The 19,828-nt window shown below is 36.5% G+C and overlaps 1 protein-coding gene and 1 pseudogene across 1 annotated transcript; both read left to right on the top strand.

The window, feature by feature from the left end:
• The first annotated feature begins 11,809 nt into the window (after positions 1 to 11,809).
• On the top strand, positions 11,810 to 11,904 carry LOC137251550 (U6 spliceosomal RNA; annotated as a pseudogene).
• A 6,059-nt stretch (positions 11,905 to 17,963) lies between these two features.
• LOC137248544 (uncharacterized) lies at positions 17,964 to 19,299 on the top strand. The gene is made up of 2 exons (XM_067779474.1): positions 17,964 to 18,122; positions 18,189 to 19,299. Exons 1-2 carry the CDS (start codon positions 18,062 to 18,064, stop codon positions 19,196 to 19,198), a joined length of 1,071 nt encoding a protein of 356 aa, XP_067635575.1. The 5' UTR covers positions 17,964 to 18,061; the 3' UTR covers positions 19,199 to 19,299.
• The last annotated feature ends 529 nt before the right edge of the window (positions 19,300 to 19,828 follow it).

Genomic DNA, 19,828 nt, shown 5'->3' with positions numbered 1-19,828 from the left:
AAACCTGGTGCTGGCTATGACTATGTTTGACAGCAAATCAGTTAAATGAAATTAAACAAGTAAGGACGGGACTGTCTTCGGCTGTGCCGAAGACTTCATACCTTTCATGAATGGGGCTGAACAATAATCATATCCCATTCGTAATCTCCAAATAATGTATAAGATAAGAAATATATAGTGAACAGATGTACACACCTAACCGATTTTTAAGCTAAATATAAACTAAAACATGGCAGAAAACCCCCTTATCTGAACAATCGGTTGTATGGGATATATATTACATATAGCTCCGATCGAAATGATTTTTTCAGAAAATCTTCTATGATATATTAAAATATATATCACGGAGTTTCACGATTATACTTTTTAAATTAAGGGAGAAATTGCCAAAAATCTTTCCTTCTGAACGATCGGTTGTATGAGATATATACTATATATAGCTCCAATCAAAGTGATTTTTTCAGAAAATCTTGTATGATATATTAAAATATATATCACCGAGTTTCACGTTTATACTTTTTAAATTAAGGGAGAAATTGCCAAAAATCTTTCTATCTGAACGATCGGTTGTATGGGATATATATTATATATAGTTTCGATCGAAGTGATTTTTTCACGAAATCTTCTATGATATATTAGAATAAATATCACCAAGTTTAACGTTTTTATATTGGAAATTAAGGAAGAAATTGCCAAAAATCTTTCTATCTGAACGATCGATTGTATGGGATATATACTATATATAGCTCCGGTCAAAGTGATTTTTGCAGGATATCTTCTATGACACATTAGAATATATATCACCGAGTTTCACGTTTATACTTTCTAAATTGCGGCAGGAATGACCAAAATCGTCTTATCTGAACGATCGGTTGTATGGGAGATATATGTTATAGTGGTCCGATCCTACCGGGTCCGACAAATATCTAATATAATACAAAAATACATCCTTGTGCCAAATTTCATTGAGATATCTCAAAATTTGAGGGAGTAGTTTGCGTTCAAGCAGACAGACGGACGGACAGACGGACGGACAGACGGACATGGCTATATCAACTCAGTTCGTCGCCCTGATCAATTCGGTATACTTAATGGTGAGACTACCTTCTATATTTCTCAACGTTACAAACATCGGACCAAAGTTAATATACCATTTCATGTTCATGAAAGGTATAAAAAGGCATAGAAACAAATCTGTAAAATATAAAAAAGAAAGTGAATCGACTAGGAAAGGAAAGAAATGTAAAGAGATTGACACGTAAGAAGAGTAGGATGGAAAAGAGCAATGTAATCAAAATTTTAATAATGATGTGGATGATCAAAACGATGCTTATGATTATCGTCAAAGTTGGAATGACAAGGCAAGAAAAATAAAGGAAAGTAGCAGAAAAAGAAAAGGAACTAATAAAAAGAGAGAGAAAAGAAATGATGAGGAAGAAGAGAAAAGGAATGATGAAGAAGTCAAAACCGAGGCCAGAACCGAAGCCAGAGCCGTAACCGGACTGCGTGTCATCAACTTGTTATCGAAGTGTTAACGGTTTGTTATCGACGGGATATGGGTGTAGTTTCCATTTCTTATCGACGACTTATCGGTGTGTTATCCACTAGGTGTAGGCGAGTTTTTGAAGTGTTATTAATTTACTATCGATAACAAAAGTTACTAAAGCATTACAGATTTTTTATCCACTAATTTTCAGTTTGTTATCGAAAAGTTATTATGGAAAAGTTATGAACATGTTATCGAAAAGTGATCGATCTCTTCTCCGCAAGATATCGATGATTTATCGAAAAGTTGTCAGTTAGTTGTCAACAAGTTATCGATTTGCCATCAAAAAGTTATTAATTTGTTACCGAAATGCTACCAATTTTTTTTCGGCATTTTTTGTTATCGGAAAGTTATCATTTTGATATCAGAAAGTTATAAATTTTTTATCGAAAAGTTAATGATTTATGGTCGAAATAGTTTCGGTGTGTTGGCAAAAAGTTATCGATTTAATATTGATATGTTATCATTTTTTTCGGAGTGTTGCCAATTTGTTATCGATATGTTATCGCATTGTTATGTTTTAAAAGCTTATGACATTTTAGAAGTGGAAGTTCAAAAAGTAAGCTTTGCAGGGCAGTATTCTGTGCTCTCCCACTCGATTTTGCCAAAGTGCGGAATAGCATTATCAAATATCACATCTCTTATTCATCAGTTAAATACAACCTTCGCTCACTCTATACTCATCATCAACCAGACATAATAAATTCAATTTAATGAAAAAGAGTTTTCCACAACTATTAATTGGCCTAGTTTTTAAGTTCTACTATATGTATATGTATGTATGTATATGCTTCAATAGCATGTCTTTATATGTACATATATTCAGGTGTATACTAATAACTTTTACAAATACTGGCATCTACCAGCTGGGGCCAAAATAATAATATAGTTTCACAAAAAAAAAAGATCCCAAACCAAAATAAATGGCTAAGTGGGTGTTAGAATTAGCGCAGGAATTTCAAAATATTTGCATACCTACATGAAGCATATACCACGAATTACAGCGTACATGGAGGTCTGCAAGGCACATACAAAAACAATTATGATACTACCCAGGAAACAGTTCCACAGCTACACCTTCGTAACTCATTTTGTATCGTTTCCAAAAGCGTTTGTTAAAAGGTACTTCTAATTATCTTTTAGCGACAATCGCGTCACCAGCTGATCTTAAAAGACCCAGCCAAGAATTAGCCTTATAAACTAAGAAGTGCCTAAAGCCATATTTAATTTTAAAGAACGCGATCTTAGAACGTACATCGATTGTACCTTCTAAACCTCTTCAAAGCCTTTCTACGGCCTATACAAATTTGATTGTAGATGAGTTAGCAACAGTTCCCTCTGTTGTGGGTTCCTTAAGTCGCCTCTTACTACAGGCATGCCTTGCCGTCAACCCATTGGGGGACTTAAATCAAATTCGCCGTCCCCAACGCATGGAGGTCCATAACTCTTCCGACGAACTTTTTCCTGAACGCTTACAGAACTGTATAATCTGTATTGCTGGTCCATAGTAGCATAGCGGTAAGTTCTTTTCATTCTATCAAAGACGACTTAAGAAAAGATAATTTTTTTCAATTCAGTTTTCATGGGTTTTTCCAGCATTTTATGCAAAGGAAAATAATGTCACCAGAAGGTCTACTAAGCATGAATTCACACTGGTAAAGTTCAATAAGTTGGCCCACGGTAGGCTTCAAATATTCGCAAACAAAGCACGAGAAACCTCCTTTCTGACGGACTGGGTATAGAACACTTAGATTAAAGACGTTAGGAATGCACTTGTCCTGCCATACCTAATCAATTGGTTCTTAACCTTTTACAATATTTCGGTGCCAGGGGGGGGGGGCTGCCCTACCTTCTTAGCCGGCGCATCATCTTTCAATCGCATAGCCAGCGTAGCCGCTGTTTTTCTTTCGCTGGACTAGGTTGATGTCTGCAAAAAGCTCGTACCGCTCATCATTAAGTCCTCTTCGGTTCTCGCAGTCGCCAACGGGAAAATATCCGTAAGTACCCTACATAGAATATGATGCATGCGCTTTACAAACTCCTCGTCGTACCTCGTTTTAGTCGGATTATAAATGTTACAGTTCAATCGCCTTTGATTGTTGGGTTAAGTGCAATCCCTCGTTGATTAGACGCAACCTACGTGTAAAAATTCAGAAAAGTCTGCACATTAGTTAAGTATGGTTAAGTTGAGGCATGTACGAGACCTCCCAGATCCGCGTAGAGACTTTTTATCTCATTGTGAATACCCTCAGTGAGTGCCGAGTGGCGGTATATTCGTCCGACCAGACTACTTCGTTGTACTCCTTAACGTACCACTTGCTTTCACTCGTGCACTTAGGCAGTAGCAAAAATCTCTTTCCAAGCTTTGCCAGACTGTCGAAAAACAGTCCACCCAGAAATCATCAGTCACTTGGTCTTCAGTCCTGGACTTCGGCAGAGAAAATGATGAATCGACTCCTCTCTTCCCCATGCTGATAACTTCTGCGCTAGCTAGTTTCTTTCGTTCAAAAATATGGTCGTGGAGAGATCTTGAGACCTTGCAATCATGACGGTAAGTCCGCAGGAAGCTAAATAGAGGTTTCTTAAGCTATCCCAACCTTTTCATCCCAATCAAAAAACGAGACCGTACTAAATTGCACAATATTTAATGCTAATTTAATACGGGTTATTAAATTTTTTTCACTTGTTTTTTTTTAATATCGAGGGTTGGGCTAGCATAAGTTTAAGCCCAATCAAAGTTTAAGGTAGCCCAACCCTCGATATTTTTTAAAAAACCAATGTTATAGATAAATTTAATTAACCCGTATTAAATTAGCATTAAATATTGTGTAATTTAGTACGGTATCGTTTTTTGATGGGGCTGGAAAGATTGGGCTAGCTTAAGAGACCTGCTAAATAGATATGACCGATCTCATCTCCATTTGATGTTTTGGATCTAGTTAACAACTAGAAAATGTGATTCCTGTTTATTCATATATTTACAGGGTATCTACACATGTACATATTTACATAAAACATGTGGGGCCTACATAACCTACAAAAGTATGCTCCAAAATATATTTGCATAATTATGTGCATAGTAATGTTTTTCACCATCTAATTAGGCGTCAAATTATGATGATTCGCCTAAAGCGGAGATGTGATGTGAGCAGTACAAAATGGTTGTTGTTATTTTTTGTATACTCAGCTGAGCAGAGCTCACAGAGTATATTAATTTTGTTCGCATAACGGGTACCCCGTAACGGCATAAACTAATCGAGATAGATATAGACTTCTATATATCAAAATGATCTGGGCTAAAAAAGAAATTCATTTAGCCATGTCCGTCCGTCCGTCAGTCTGTCCGTAAACACGATAACTTGAGTAAATGTTGAGGTATCTAATGAAATTTGGTATGCAAGTTCCTGGGCACTCATCTCAGATCGCTATTTAAAATGCACGAAATCGGAATATAACCACGTCCACTTTTTCGATATCGAAAATTTCGAAAAACCGAAAAAGTACGATAATTCATTTCCAAAGACGGATAAAGCGATGAAACTTGGTGTGTGGGTTTACTTTATGACGCAGGATAGAAAATAAGTAAAATTTTAGCAAACTATTTAATATCTTTACAGCATATAAGTAAATTATGTCAACATTTAACTCCAACATTTTTCTCCAAAGCTCTCAGCTGAGTATGTAATGTTCGGTTACACCCGAACTTAGCCTTCCTTACTTGTTTAGGGATAAAATTGTAAGTGACAGCATTTGCGAAGGATGCTTTACTAAATACGCCTGGACTTGTGCGCTTCTACTTAAGCGTGGATATGTGGGTGGATGTGAATGCTTTAAAACAATGTTTGTGCATCCAATTTGTGTTATCGTAGGCGTCAACGTAGGAGATATATTGTTTATATATACATACATATAATGGTAGACCTATTTCACAGTTTGCGTACTTGAGCACATTTTTGCTCCATTTCTGTTTGGCAAATATTATAAAAACGCGGAGTGATTTCTGTATACATACATACATATGTGCCTGTTATACGATAGTTACAAGTCCATATGTATTCACTTTTTCCTAATCCTTTTATTCATTCCTCCCTCCGTCTTTTTCGCCTCATCTATCTCCATCTTCGTCTCATTCTATCTTTTTTTCAGTCTCCTTTCCCATTCTTCTTCATCCCTTATTGCCTGTCCCAAAGGGTGATATGTATTTTGTTCCAGTCCCAGTCGCAGCCCAACTCCGAGTCTCAGTACCAGTCCTAGTCCTAATCCCAGTCCGTCTCTGGTCTACTTCCCGGAAAAAAGGATCGTAAATACTAATATAGGCAAATTTATTTACCAAATTTCAGGCAAATCGAATGGGACGTATGTAAATAGGTATGTGGGTATTATTAATTCTTGTGTTTATTTCGGCTTCGCATGCATATTTATCAGTTTTGCCAGGTCGATGCGACTAAATCGAATATCACAATGAAAATTATTACTTTAGAGCTCTCAGCAACAGCTTTCATTTGATATCCAATTACCCACACACTCTAAGGGTATCCGGGTCCACGTTTTGGCCTATATCTCGAGACCCTAGTCACCCAGCGGTATAATATATTACTCTGTACTAAAGCATTCATCAACAGCTTTAATTTGATATCCATATTGTATAAACACCGTCTAGGCATTCACAGCCCCCGTCAGCCTATATCTCGAGACCCTGTACGTCGATCGCAACCACCGCGTGAGGTATACGCAACTTGTGTGAAAGTTTGAACAAAATCGACCGACGAATCTCTGCAAACACCGGCGACGAACTGACACACATTTTAGCGTTTCTTTTTATATATATAGATTTTTATTTTTCACACTTCACTATAATATTAAAACGAAATGGAGATTTTCGTTGCTTTTGAAATTCGGCTTAAAAAATGCACATGGAACAACTACAGACTCTCCTGAATTAAAAATATAAATAAAATGTCATAGTACCTCTAAATCCCGGGCCCCTCAGAAACCCCGGGCCCGGGGCTAATCCGCCAACCCCATCTCGTCGGGTCTGGTGATGTGCTATACTTGATATCATTGGCTTAAAATTTTTTTATTGATAGGCACCTTGTTTAATTAAACACCAACCAATTGCACGGAAGTATATCCGCACCACCTGAAAATATGAGTGCCGGTGCGTATACGTAACATTTTATTATTACTTATAGATAGTTAAAATAAATTGCAATATAATAATATTGCGACTATAAACTGGCATATAACCTATCCTATATTTAAAGTTAGATCAAAGTACACACGGGGTGCTAAACAAATTCAAAATCGGTTCAGTAGTTTAGGAGTACATCGCGGACAAACAATGTGACACGTGATTTTTATATATTAAAATGTACAGTTGAAGGCTCGTTACTGGCATAGATGCCCATAAGACTGCCATAACAGGAAAACTTGTATGGATTTACAGTTCGAAGCTGCACTCACAGCTAGCATCGAGGCTCACCTAATAGGGAGAACACTGTGTTCCTCAAAGAGGCATGTTAATTCTCAATTACCTGCACAGTAAAAAATATAAATTATCTGAAAGGGATATGATTTGTTTGATGTGGCTTGCAGCAGAACTAAACCGCGATTGTACAATCAATTATAAAAGGTGCAAGTACTGGCGTATACTGTTGATATTAATATTATTGGGCTGAACAAACCCTGAACAAACGCGCTGTGCTGTGTGCTCTGCGCGCCTCCTCTGGACTTGATAAAAAGGCAAAAAAGTGAGTCCTGCTGTCAATGAGGACGAGACGAGGTACTTGCTGTCATCCAAGAAAGAATCGACGCATTGCGCTTTGGCGGCCACGTCACTGTTAACGGATATACATTTGAGATCGTCTATTTCGGAACCGGCAAAAGCAATATTGGCTTAGAAAACAAACGGAGAATAAATCTTGCCAAAAAGTCGTAATGTGGAAGGAGTAGGCAATTAAAAGGTAAAGTCCTCTCTCCACGAACAAAAATCACACTCTACAAATTGCTCATCAAACCTGCTCTGCCGTACTTCTCGGAATCAAGGGTGGTGTCGAGAGGAGATGAGATGGCTCTTCGAGTTTTCGATGAAAAAGTTCACCGAAGTATTAATGGTCCTGTCCGCGATACCAAGCCGTTATTTTTCAAAAGGAAAAAAAAAACACAGACGCAGAAAGACGTGAGTGTGAAGAGTTCGGCTACTAGCCATCGGAATAACATCCTGCGGAATTCCGATATAAAACGGTGACCTGGTAGCCCATGTCAAGAGAGTGCTTAGATTAATAAGGGAACGCACGCTGTCCTTTAGAACGAAGGCAGCAATGATGCACCCACGTAAGATGCTGGTACCTGTCCCACAATCTGATGAGGCATTGTTTGCAGGGATATTTATGTATAGCGGCAAACTGCGCTAACTGTCGCGGGATCAGCCTTTCAACTGATTGGACCTTTTGAATTCACCCTCAATTCAACTTTGTCTCTTTGGATGATATTGGATGATATTGGTAAAGCCCTTGTTAGTTAGCCGACATCTTTGCTCAAGGTCATTAGGACTGTCTTATATGTTTTGTGTGTTGGCATATCACGGCATTAGTCGGCTTAATTTTTTGTAAGCCGTCATGTCGTTATGGTGCTCCACCGTTCTACGTAAATGTAGAAAATCTGTTTGCTACCCGTTGCATGAGCTGCACAGTGATTTTTTTCTGTAACTCTAAAAAAGCCAAATTCTGCTTTGTTTACTAGCAAACAATTGGAGTACAAGCCTGCTTTACTAACTAAGCCTAATGCATGAAAATCAAGACACATTTATCTGGACACGAACTTTTAGTTTGCTTACCTGAGAGCATAAAAATTAAGATGTACAACAAAAAAAAAAACACAGCTCCAGTGTCAAAAGGTGCGATTGAAGTGCTATTTTGCTCTGCTTACAATTACATAAGTTGTTGGAGCGACATGTTTTACACAATGCGGATGCTGATTTTTCAAATGCTATAGGCAAGCTCAATGCCATTAGGGTCAATGAATCAGATAATTCCGACATGGCAAATGCCCATTTGACTGAGAAAAGTGAGAGAATGTAAGCGCATACGTACAGTATTGCGTAGAAAGATAGCAGAGAGAGAGAGACATATTGGTAGCCAATGAATTTGGCTTTTTTAACAGAAAAAGGGGAAAGGAGTTTCTACAAAATCCTGCAAACAGAACATCATAGAAATTGAAAGGAAAATATAAGGTATATTTCTATAACGTCCCTCACATATCTGTAAGGTTTCTCACAATAGTGTGCCAGTCACAAACAAAATATTAAGTTTATGTACCTTTAACAGAGGAACGTGTTTTGTAAGTACTGCGTGTAGTGCAAAGACACAAATTCGGAATGCAGTCAACATCATATTCGCATGCGAAATACATACAAAACGATTCCTTACCTATGCATAGAGATATACACATACATATGTCTGACACACCCTGTAGGGAAATCTTTAGCCTTACAAGCATACATTAATCAGTATTGTTCTAGGACACGGCACGTGTCCTCTATCTTTTTTGTAGCCCTAAGTTATGTAGTATTTGACAGAATTACCTCCAAGATCAGATGAGGAGACGACATCGCCGAAGCCCTTACAGCTCCAAAAAGGAATGAATAAACTAATAGCTCACTCATGATATGGCTTTCATAAAACAGTAATTTAACTGGCGTGAACTCCATCTAGGCTATACGAGCTCTACGCAGACATCCACATATTCCAGCGAATTAAAACGCACCGGCTGCGCTGGCTAGGCCATGTTATGCGAATGAAAGATGATGCTCCGGCCAAGAAAGTGTTTCTATCGGAACCCGCCTATGGAAGCAGAGGTAGAGGGCGGGCCCCACTCCGTTGGAAGGACCAGGTGGAAAATGATTTAAACTCACTTGGTGTGACCAATTGGCACCGGTTGGCGGAGCGAAGGAGCGCCTGGAGCGCCTTGTTGGACGGCCATATCCGTTTAGACGGTTAAGCGCCAATTCCAGCCTCCAGCTATTAGGAGTGATACAGCTGTCAGATCTAGAAGCAGCAAGTGGCTTAAGTCCTAGGAAGCTTCTAGTATTTGCCAAGACGGAGCTATTTTATCACATAGGTCCTGGTTTTTGATAGGGTTTTTCAGTTTGGTCGTTAAAACAAACTTCTGGTAAGTAACACTACGGACTCAATCAGTCTATGTGAGGTCCTCATGGACCGGACAGTTCAACCTAACCTAGCCTAAGCGCGAATTAAGTAAGTATGTAAAAACTCCATCTGGGAGGAGAAAAACTAGACCTTATAAAAGTACAAGGCGCGATAACTTCAAAAAGATTTTAGGCCGAGCTTCCAACTTGCGTCGTTCTCCTTCTAATTTTTCCTAAAAACTTGCGCGACGGGATCTACATGTGCGCTGGTAACACAGCCGTAAGGAGGGTAGTTAAATCTAAAGATTATACCACCAACTAACAAAGCGGGCGTAAATTCAGATAGATAAGAGGCCAAAGAGGATGTCGTTTCTAGACCCACAGGAAACTAAAATATGGCAAACGTAAATGGGAACTACTTTTAAGCAATGACACATAAAATAAAGAAAGGCGTCAAAGTGTAATATTAGTATAAGGAATACAGGCCTGAGAGCAGCCTCTTGTATATCCCTTTAATCGGAAAACAGGATAAAAAAGGAGCAGAGAGAAAACCTGGCATACCAAAAAAGTGCACATGGCACGAAAAGACCGAGAGAGGGCCAAAGAAAATTTCAGTGGATTTATATAGAGAAAATATATGCATGACTAGTGGTACGACAAAGTAACGGAGAAAGAGGAAGAAGATATATGACGGCTATTGTAACGAAAATATAAAGTAAGGGAAAAAGGAGAAAGTTTAAAAGAGGAAAGTGAAGGAAAAAGGGAGGGTGACATAGAGAGAGCGGGAGAGAATAGAAGAAGAGGTACCTTGCGGAAGAAATTTGAAAACGTAAGGTCGATTCGAGACAAGAAATAAAATCCTCAGGTGCGTAGAACTTGCAATAACGACGAAATTCTAAAATAATAAAGAATAGTTGAAATCGAGAAGATGGACAAAGACAAGGAAGCCAGAGATATAATAGTATAGGGAGTAAGCCAAAACATAAAAGGAATAGTGAGAGGAACAGTGAGAGTAAGACTAGAAAGAATAGAAATAGTAAGATGGCAGATATCCAAAGAAAAAAACAAAACATTGATAAGTTGTAAACTAGGCATTGATTTATGATTTCGGAGCTTATATATACTTTTTGTTTTTGTGTAATTTTTCATTCTTTGTCAACGTGAAGAAATTAAATATCAAGCTTTCCTGCAGGCAAAGGGTGCATCATATACCTATCACAAGTAAAACATATCGAACGCAGTTCTGATTCTACTTATCGATTTGTCCATCATCCATAACTTTTTGTTAAAGAATCAACAATTTTTTTATAAAAACCGATTACTTTTTTTCGATAACACGTTGATAAACAATTGACGACTCCCCGATGACAAATCACTTAATTACTTTTTGTTACCAACTGATATCTTTATTCGATAGTATGTCTGTAACAAATCAATAAAAAAAGTCTAGATTTGATAACTAATCGATAAAACTTCCATAAGATAAAGATTACTTTTGAATAAATATGGATAACTCTTTCTTGACAGTTCGATAATTTTATTATATCAAATCTATAAGTTTTTTATAAACCGTCTTTTCAATTTTCGTTAACAAACCGATATTTTTAATTTAAAAAGTCGTTAGTTCATTTATAACCTTTGTTGCCGATTGCAAATTTATAGCACTTCGATAAATAATCGATAACGTGTCTACACCCCGTCGATGATACAACCATAACAAACCGATAACTCGTCGATATTAAACTCGTCACAAAAATACTAGTTTAAAGTTGAACTGAATTAGAATTTCAAACATTTCCTTTTTCAGAAGAAGGTTATTTGCGGAGAGTTTTTTATAGGACGCGGTAGTTTGGTGATAGCGTGCTCCACCTATCACACTTAGGATACTGGGTTAAACTTCCGGGAAAAGTAGCACAAAAATTGAAAAATTTTTTCAATTAGAACAAATTTTCTTTAACGGGGTCGCTCCTAGGAACTGATTTGGCAAAACACTCCGAGTGTATTTCTGCCATGAAAAGCTTCTCAGTGAAAATTCATCTGCTGGCATCTGCAACCGTTAGGAGTGGGTCCTGTGCCGCCACTTTGCGGCAAAGGAGTACGACGCAAATTTGTAAAGAAGCTCCTCGGAGGTAAATCGATGGAACGATGCAGAGAAGATAAGCATAGTCTTGCGGAAGTATGTCACACAAAATCGTGAGCGTTCCTCATTTTTCCACTAAGACTTGTCTATCAATGGTCATTGGGGTTTCGACAGGACGCTGTCCAATGGCAATCCATGCGATGATGATGTGTGATGATAATCCAGTTACTTAATGCTTGACAGCTCAGCTTTTGCCAGAACTCGGCGAAAGTTTTTCGGTAGCGCCTCACTTAGATCTCTGAAAAGTTTAGCCAAGGCTGATACCGGTCTTTGCCGAAGCTAGGCAACGACTCTCTTAGTAGCTATAACTTACTGCCGAAGCAAGAACTGTGTCATGCCTAGAACTCTTTACCTCCCTCTCCTTCGCATAGTTGTTTAGATGAAACAGAAATGTCAGGTATACATTTATCTGATAGAATTTTTTTGGCCACTTTTATGAAAAAAGCCCCTGTTCGTAGCTCTTTCTAAGAATTTGTTATTGCTAGCTTTTTACTTGCCTACATGGTGTCAACTGTATATATATGTAGGATAATGCACATTCATGTAAACCATACAAGTGTCAAATTGTGGTGCAACATTGCCGAAAAATTCAGACAACCATAACAACAACAAGGACAAAACTTTTAAAACTGTGATGATAGCGAAACGTGTTCCCGGCAAAATTTGCAAATGCTTCTTCTTATGCTTTGTTAGCTATTCCATCCGAATCTGTATACATGAAGCTTTACTTACACGTTCACATTATCATCATCATACATAGTCATATTCTTGCTGCTTTCCGCTTGCTAGCTTACCGATTTAGAGACTACACTCCACCACCACCCTCCGCTGGTTCATCAGCAAGGAAGGTAGTGAAATTCGGGATGATAGTTGAATATTCCAATTTGCCATTAGGGTTTATGAATATTTCCTTTTCTGAGTTTCTAACAGCCATCATGTTTAAGTGTACATATGTATGTATGCATGTATGTGTGAATGTATGTTTGCCCGTTTCGCAACTTGAGCGCGCCACAGTTTGAGCAAATATGATAGAAATTTATAATCTAGGTCAATGTGATAGCAAAATGTTTAAATAATAAATAAATAAATGTAAGGCGCGATAACCTCCGAAGAGATCTAAGGCCGAGCTTCTCTTCCAATTTGCGTCGTGCTCCTCCTGATTTTCCCTACAAATTGGCCGGACGGGACCTACATGTTTTATGCCGACTCCGAACGGCATCTGCAAAGCAGATAAGTTTTCACTGAGAGCTTTTCATGGCAGAAATACACCCGGAGTGCTTGCCAAACACTGCCGAGGGGCGACCCCGCTTAGAAAAATTTTCTTCTAATTGAAAAATCTTATTTCTAAAATTTTGATGTTGCTTTGCCCGGGAGTTGAACCCAGGGCATACGGTGTGATAGGCGGAGCACGCTACCCATCACACCACGGTGGTAAAATTTGATATGAAATTATTAGCGAAATTTATTATCAAAATGTGTGTTCCTTTAACGAAAAGGACGTATCTCGATATATTTTTGCGAGTATTATTTCTGATTGATATACAAGAAATTGCCAACAAACAAATCGAAGAGTAAAAAGACTTATTGTTGATATTGTTGTTGTTGTATTAATGACAAAGACACCCCCCGAAGGTTTTGGAGAGTGTTATCAATGTTGATGGTCCTTTGCCAGATATAGATCCAGTACCTTCCTGTAACGAAGGACTATTAAGGTACTAGCCCGACATTTCGATTAATATGACCACAAAACCCTGCCCCCTCTTCTACCATGAGGAACTTGGGGTCGCCAGAGCCTCGCCTGCTAAACCTGTTTATGATAACAGGATTTTCTAACAGGATTTCCCTCGCGTATGTGACGTTGACAATTGGATTGCGGAAGCTATAAAGCTTTGTATTGCGCTTATCAACCTCTTGAATCACACTTGTTGTTCGATCATTTCGCAAAACGATCTAGAGGTGAAATGAATATATAGTTGAGCGGGGAAAATATATGGATGGCCTTGTGTTTATTAGTTGGTACTCAGAACTCAGCTTCCCTAATATGATGGCGGATTTATACGAGAAATGCAACGCTACGTTTTTTTTGCGAACCGACCTCAGACCCCCTTTACCACATACAAAATCAAAAAAATGCACTTAAAATGGTATTGCATATATTATCGCTCTTCTGAGAAGATTTTTCGACAGTAAAATAGAGTTTCTAAAAGCAATAGGTATATTTTCTTCGTTATGAAGAAAAAAATTTTTTATAAAAAAACAAATCATTCAATTATTTCGTGGCGGTTACCGTGGTGTGGTGATAGCGTGCTTCACCAAGCCGAGGGTCCTGACTTCAACTCCGGACAAAGCAACATAACAATTTATAAACAAATTTTCAATTAGAAATGAATTTGTTTCAAGCGGGGCCGCCCCTCCAAAGTGATGCGGCAAACACTTCGAGTGTATTTCTGCCATGAAAGCTCCTCAGTGAAAACTCATCTGCTTTGCATATAACGTTCGGAGTCGGCATAAATCATGCAGGTCTCGTCCCGCCAATTGGCAGGGAAAACTAAAAGGAGCACTACGCAAATTGAGGAGGTAGATCGCGACAGGTTTTTGTTTTTGTTTTACTGTATTATATTTGCTTTATACAATGGTTTAACTTTTTTGGTTTTATTTTTTTAGTTTTTTGAACTTAGTTTAATTTAATTTAATTTAATTTTTTAATTCCATTTTACTTTGTTATATTTTTGAATTTAATTTAATGCTCTTTTATTTTATATTTTTATGTTATTTTACTTTGTTATATTTTTCATTTGTTTATTTAAATTTATAAAAAATTTTTATATTATTTTGCTTTGTTTAATATAATTTTATTAAATTTTTTCTCTAGCATTTCATTTTATTTTGTTTTATTTAATTTATAATTTTATTTTTTTTATTTTAATTTTTTTATTAAATTTTATTTTACTTTATTGAATTAAATTTAACTTAATTTAATTTCAGTTGCGTTAAAGTTTTTTCTTTGTACTTCATTGTTTCACATAAATCTAACCAAAAAATGTACAAAGGTGTTACAACCAACAAATCTCTCACAGAAATATATTCCAGCTTAAATATGAATACCTAAACACGCGCTTTTTAAACACTTTGTGTATTGATAACAAAATATATTTGCTATTACTTATATCTCTGGTTCTTTATTTCCAACAGCATTGTACACACCTTTTCGTGCACTTGCATGCACAATGCGCACTATTGGGTCAGATGTTTTAAATGTAGGTGACATCTCTACCCATACCTCGCTGCCACATTCAGGATTCCCCATACTGTGGGCAAAGATGTTTACACATCAAAAACATAATTAAAAATTTGTGTTTATGGTAGTACTATTTACCGTACTGTACCGTTTAGACGGTTAAGCGCCAATTAAGTAAGTAAGTAAGGTAGTACTATTTTCATAAACTTTTACAAAATTCAAATTTTAAAATTTCATATTTTTCAATTAGCTTGAATGAAAAATTTAAAAACAAAAAACTTTTTTCTCGATGTACAAAACAATCCCCGAATTACAGCGAAATTTGTGCTGCAACATAAATCAATAAAAAAACTTTACAACAGCTAAGGCATGACATAGCTGAATGCGTTTGTAACCATTTCAACTATCGTAGGAGTGTGGGTTCGAATCCCACTCCCGGGAGAAAAGGTTTTGAAGAGATTTACAAGGTATAATCGAAACAGCTGTCGCCTTGTCCGTCCTGATGTCACGTTGTTTAAATTTTTCCCAAATTATTAAATACATTATAAAATAAAAAATTGCTTGATATAAATGTTTTCACACATTTAAAGCAATACGGGCAATCCCCGATTAACTCATACAAATAAATCAATAAAGCTTTTAGATATAATTGTTTTTATTTTATCTACCTCTTGGTAAAGTATGGCAGGCGCAATTCAAGCTCAAGGCCAAAAGAATAATTTCTATGACAATTATTATTATTTTATTTTTCTTATTTTTTTGTAGTTGAAGAATTGCTTTTTACTTCCTTTATATTAGGTCGGTTGAATGTTTGTCCGCTTTTCGTACAAATCTTGCAATCGATTTTTAAGTAACTTCTCATTGAGCTACAAACGTGAAACTTTACTCATAGGTGAGAACACCGCGACAATGGACAAAATGAAATGAAAAATTGGATAATAATTTGAAAATTTGAAATCGGGTTTTAAGTAACTTCTCGATGAGCTAGAGGCTAACAATTTAGAGCTTAATTCAGAGGTCGATAAGAGCCGATGACACAATACAAAAAGTTTCGCTAGGGGCCGCACGGACTGAGATATTTAGAAAAATCAAACGGAATGGAGGGAATTTTGCATTCCTGTAATATTAATCATAGATAAATTGATAAAAAAAAAACCGAAGTACCTCCTTCAGGAATAAGTAGAATTCATGCCTTTTGAGCATATGCATGAGATCTAACGTATACGTATATAAAATTCAAAAGAAAGAAACTGATCGAATAGAAAAAAATTTAATTTAAAAAAGTCATATCTACACGCAAAAACACTAATGTGTTTTTTACATTTTAAAACGTAAAAAACATATTATTTTTTCATTTATCAAATAATTTGAATTTTACATTTTTTGAAATGTGTTTTTGATATAAAAAAATGTATATATTATATTATAATAATGTGTTTTCCACATGGAAAATAATGTCAAATTTGCATTATATTTCAAAATAGAAAATGCGTACTTCGAAAAAATGCTGTAAATTTAACATTATTTAAATGTGGAGAATAAAATCAAATCACGAGAATTAGTATCGTTTAGTTCGGCAAGCAAACGGAACCGTAAGCAATGTTTATATGTATGTTTATATGTAGCTTGTCGCCGTGACGTAAGGGCAGAAGAGTCATGCAAATATTCAGACGCATGGAGTTTTCATATTTGCCTTTTCATTCCGATGAATGTAATCGTGGTTGAGGCAAACGAGCAAACGCCTGAATTGATTAAATTCACGCATGCAATAAGTTGGTTGATTTTAAATCAATGTCGATTATGTTCGTTTAAGCAAGTTGGATCATTGAACACGATCATGTTGCCGAATGTAAAAGTTAACATGTACATTTGTATATTTAATAAATTGCAGAATTATTATGAAACAGAATATGATTAAAATATATAAGTGTTCACTTCGTACATACGCATTAAAAATATAATATCATCAACAAAGTAAATACGTAGCAGAATTATAAAGAAATTTATTAACATAGACATAAAAACATCAAATATTTTAATTGTAACGACCTAAAAAATCAAATGATCCTGGGGAAAGGGGGGGTTTAAAAAAATATTTTAAAATCAAAGTTTAGCAAGAATATCTCTTTATATAAGGAGATATTTTTCGCTGATTTTTGTTTTATAAAGGAAGTGTTTAACATTTTTTTATTTTATTTTTATTATTTTTCGAATAGAAGCTATAAAATTTTTCGGACACTTGCAATACACGCGCAGATAGATCCATTACGAAAGCTGCTAAGCTTTCAACATCAGTGCGCTTTAATAGTTTTCAAATATACTGATCAAAATTTTTTTGGATTTCACCATCGGTTTTTTTTGTAGTGTATATTTTACTTCACATACCTCAAACTCATGTTCTCTTCTATTGCATATATTTTGAACGATCGTTGACCCTTTAGGCCAAACCATTAGTTATTCGTCAAAGATCGAAATGCTTTTAGATGCTTGCTAGTAAGCTGTTATGTATGTATGTAACACCTGAGTAAACAATATAAAATAAAACGAAACAGTAGATGAACTTTATATGTTTGTATGTAAAAGCAAGACAAAAGCTTCAACCGGCTGGTCAGAAAAAACTTCTTCTTAGTGAACAGCAGATATAACAAAGATATTAATTTAGGTCGAATAAACTTTTTGCATCTCTTTATAAATCGTTAATTTTTTTTCTCATATTCACAATTTCTTTTCATACTTGTGCTTGGTTTAAAAGAAATAAACCCGTTAGAGTTTGATTTTGTCCGGCTTATTTATGCGCGTGTGTCTGTTTTCTTAAACTCTAGAATTAAACTAATTTGCAGCTAGCAGAAGAATATTTTGACTAAGTGCTTTATTGTTAGCCACCAATTCCTAGCAAAGTTTATAAAAGAGACAGCGTAGCACGTTTACCTGTTTAGTCATTCTGTAATAGTTGAGCGAATAATACCAAAGAACTGTGCAAAAGACAAAAATATGCGCTACGGGTATTTGTTGTTATACTTGGCGCTTGGCGCCGGCTTAACGATCTCTTCAGGTAAATCGATATAGCAAACACTTCTCTCATAAAACACAAATGAAACTCTATAATATTTATTTCCAGCTGAAAAGGGTACAATTATTATTGCACGATCAGCAGGTAAAGCAGCGCTAAATCCCACTCCCAAACCCACCGCTACACCATTGCTCACATCTACTCCAAGTCCACTACTCGATGGTGCAAAACCAACTCCACCACCCACCAAAGCGCCAACTAAGGCTGCTGTAGTTATTATCAATGCGCCACCCATGGCAGCTACTGTAGTGGCAAATGCAGAAAAACCAGCAAAGATAGAGATAACAGCGGATAAAGTTACCGAAGCGCTACCACAACAAACTCCATCCACAGATGAACCATTATCAGCGACGCAAATGGAATCGGCACCAAAGCAATTCACGCCCTTACAGGTTACCGGTTTTATTACGAAAAATGGCCAAATTTACGAAGTCACCGATAAAAATGGTGTCGGTATGATCGAAAGCCGTCAAAATCACGACAGTGAGGGCAAGTCTGAGCATGTTTGTAATTATGGCAGCGTTGTTATCTATAGTGATGCACCCTGTGATAAGGTGACCAATGTACGTATCGGTGAAGTGCAACATCAGGTGGTGAATGCTGCACTTCCCGCTCAAAATCAGTTGGCAGCAGCACTACAATCTTCGAACATAGGCCAGCAAGCCAATAGAGAAGATAATAATGATTTCCCAGATTTTGATGATGGTCTACCGCAAAAACGAAAAAAGAAACGTGTCAACAAAAATCCAAATAAGCAGCGTCGACGTAACGATATTCGCAATCGCCCGAATGCTGTGCGTCATGGTAATAACGGCAAACGTCGTCGTCTGCAAGCTCAACGCCTGCAACCGCAACAACAGCGTCGGCGTCAACAAAATAACCGCAATAAGAGTCAGCGAAAGCAACGTAAACGTTTACAACAACAAAAACAAATGAAAAGACGTCGCAATCAAAACGTTAACCGCACTGGGCAACGACGTAAATATCAAGGTGGTGAAAGCTTTAATAGAAGACGTTACAATGCCAATGATATTTATGATGAGGAACGAAGACTGTAGATGAGATAAAAGTTATAGGCCGATGAATCTATGTTGATGAGGTGTAAACTTTTTGAATAAATTAGAAATAATTAATTGAAGAGTTTATAGATAAAATAATATGTGTTTGGGTGTTTAAGTGTTTGGGTTATTCATTCTGTTGTTTTGTGGTCGAATGGTAATTACTCATCGCTATCAAATCAAATGGGTCATTAAGTACATACAGCAGCGAACAGAAAAATAGCAGTGGCAATTTTTTTCAGTTCAATTCTTTTTTAACTTTCGATATTTTAAGAAAAAAACGTCTTTCAGATTTTCTTCCATATCTTAAAATAAAAATGTTCACAATTAGTATGGATGAATATCTGAAAAACTCTTCAAAAATAGTTTTCCAAATACATTGCGAATTTGAAATGTTTTCGTGATTGGTCCGCATTGTTTCAATTACGAAATTTATAGAAGTTTTTTTTTAAATGACGAAATACCTAAATTAAAAAGTATCTAACTTATGATATTTGAAAAAAAAAAAAAATACCGCTACTGTTTTTCTGTTTGCAACTGTATGTAGGCTATCAGTTTTCTTTTCTTCTTAACTAACATTTTTAATGGTTAGGAAACATTGATGATGAAGGTGACGAGCGGATAAAGGAT

This window comes from Eurosta solidaginis, chromosome 4 (genome assembly GCF_040869045.1).
Source record: "Eurosta solidaginis isolate ZX-2024a chromosome 4, ASM4086904v1, whole genome shotgun sequence".
Lineage (NCBI taxonomy): Eukaryota > Metazoa > Arthropoda > Insecta > Diptera > Tephritidae > Eurosta > Eurosta solidaginis.
Note: the sequence above shows the minus strand (reverse complement) of the source record. Positions and strands in the feature narration are given on the sequence as shown.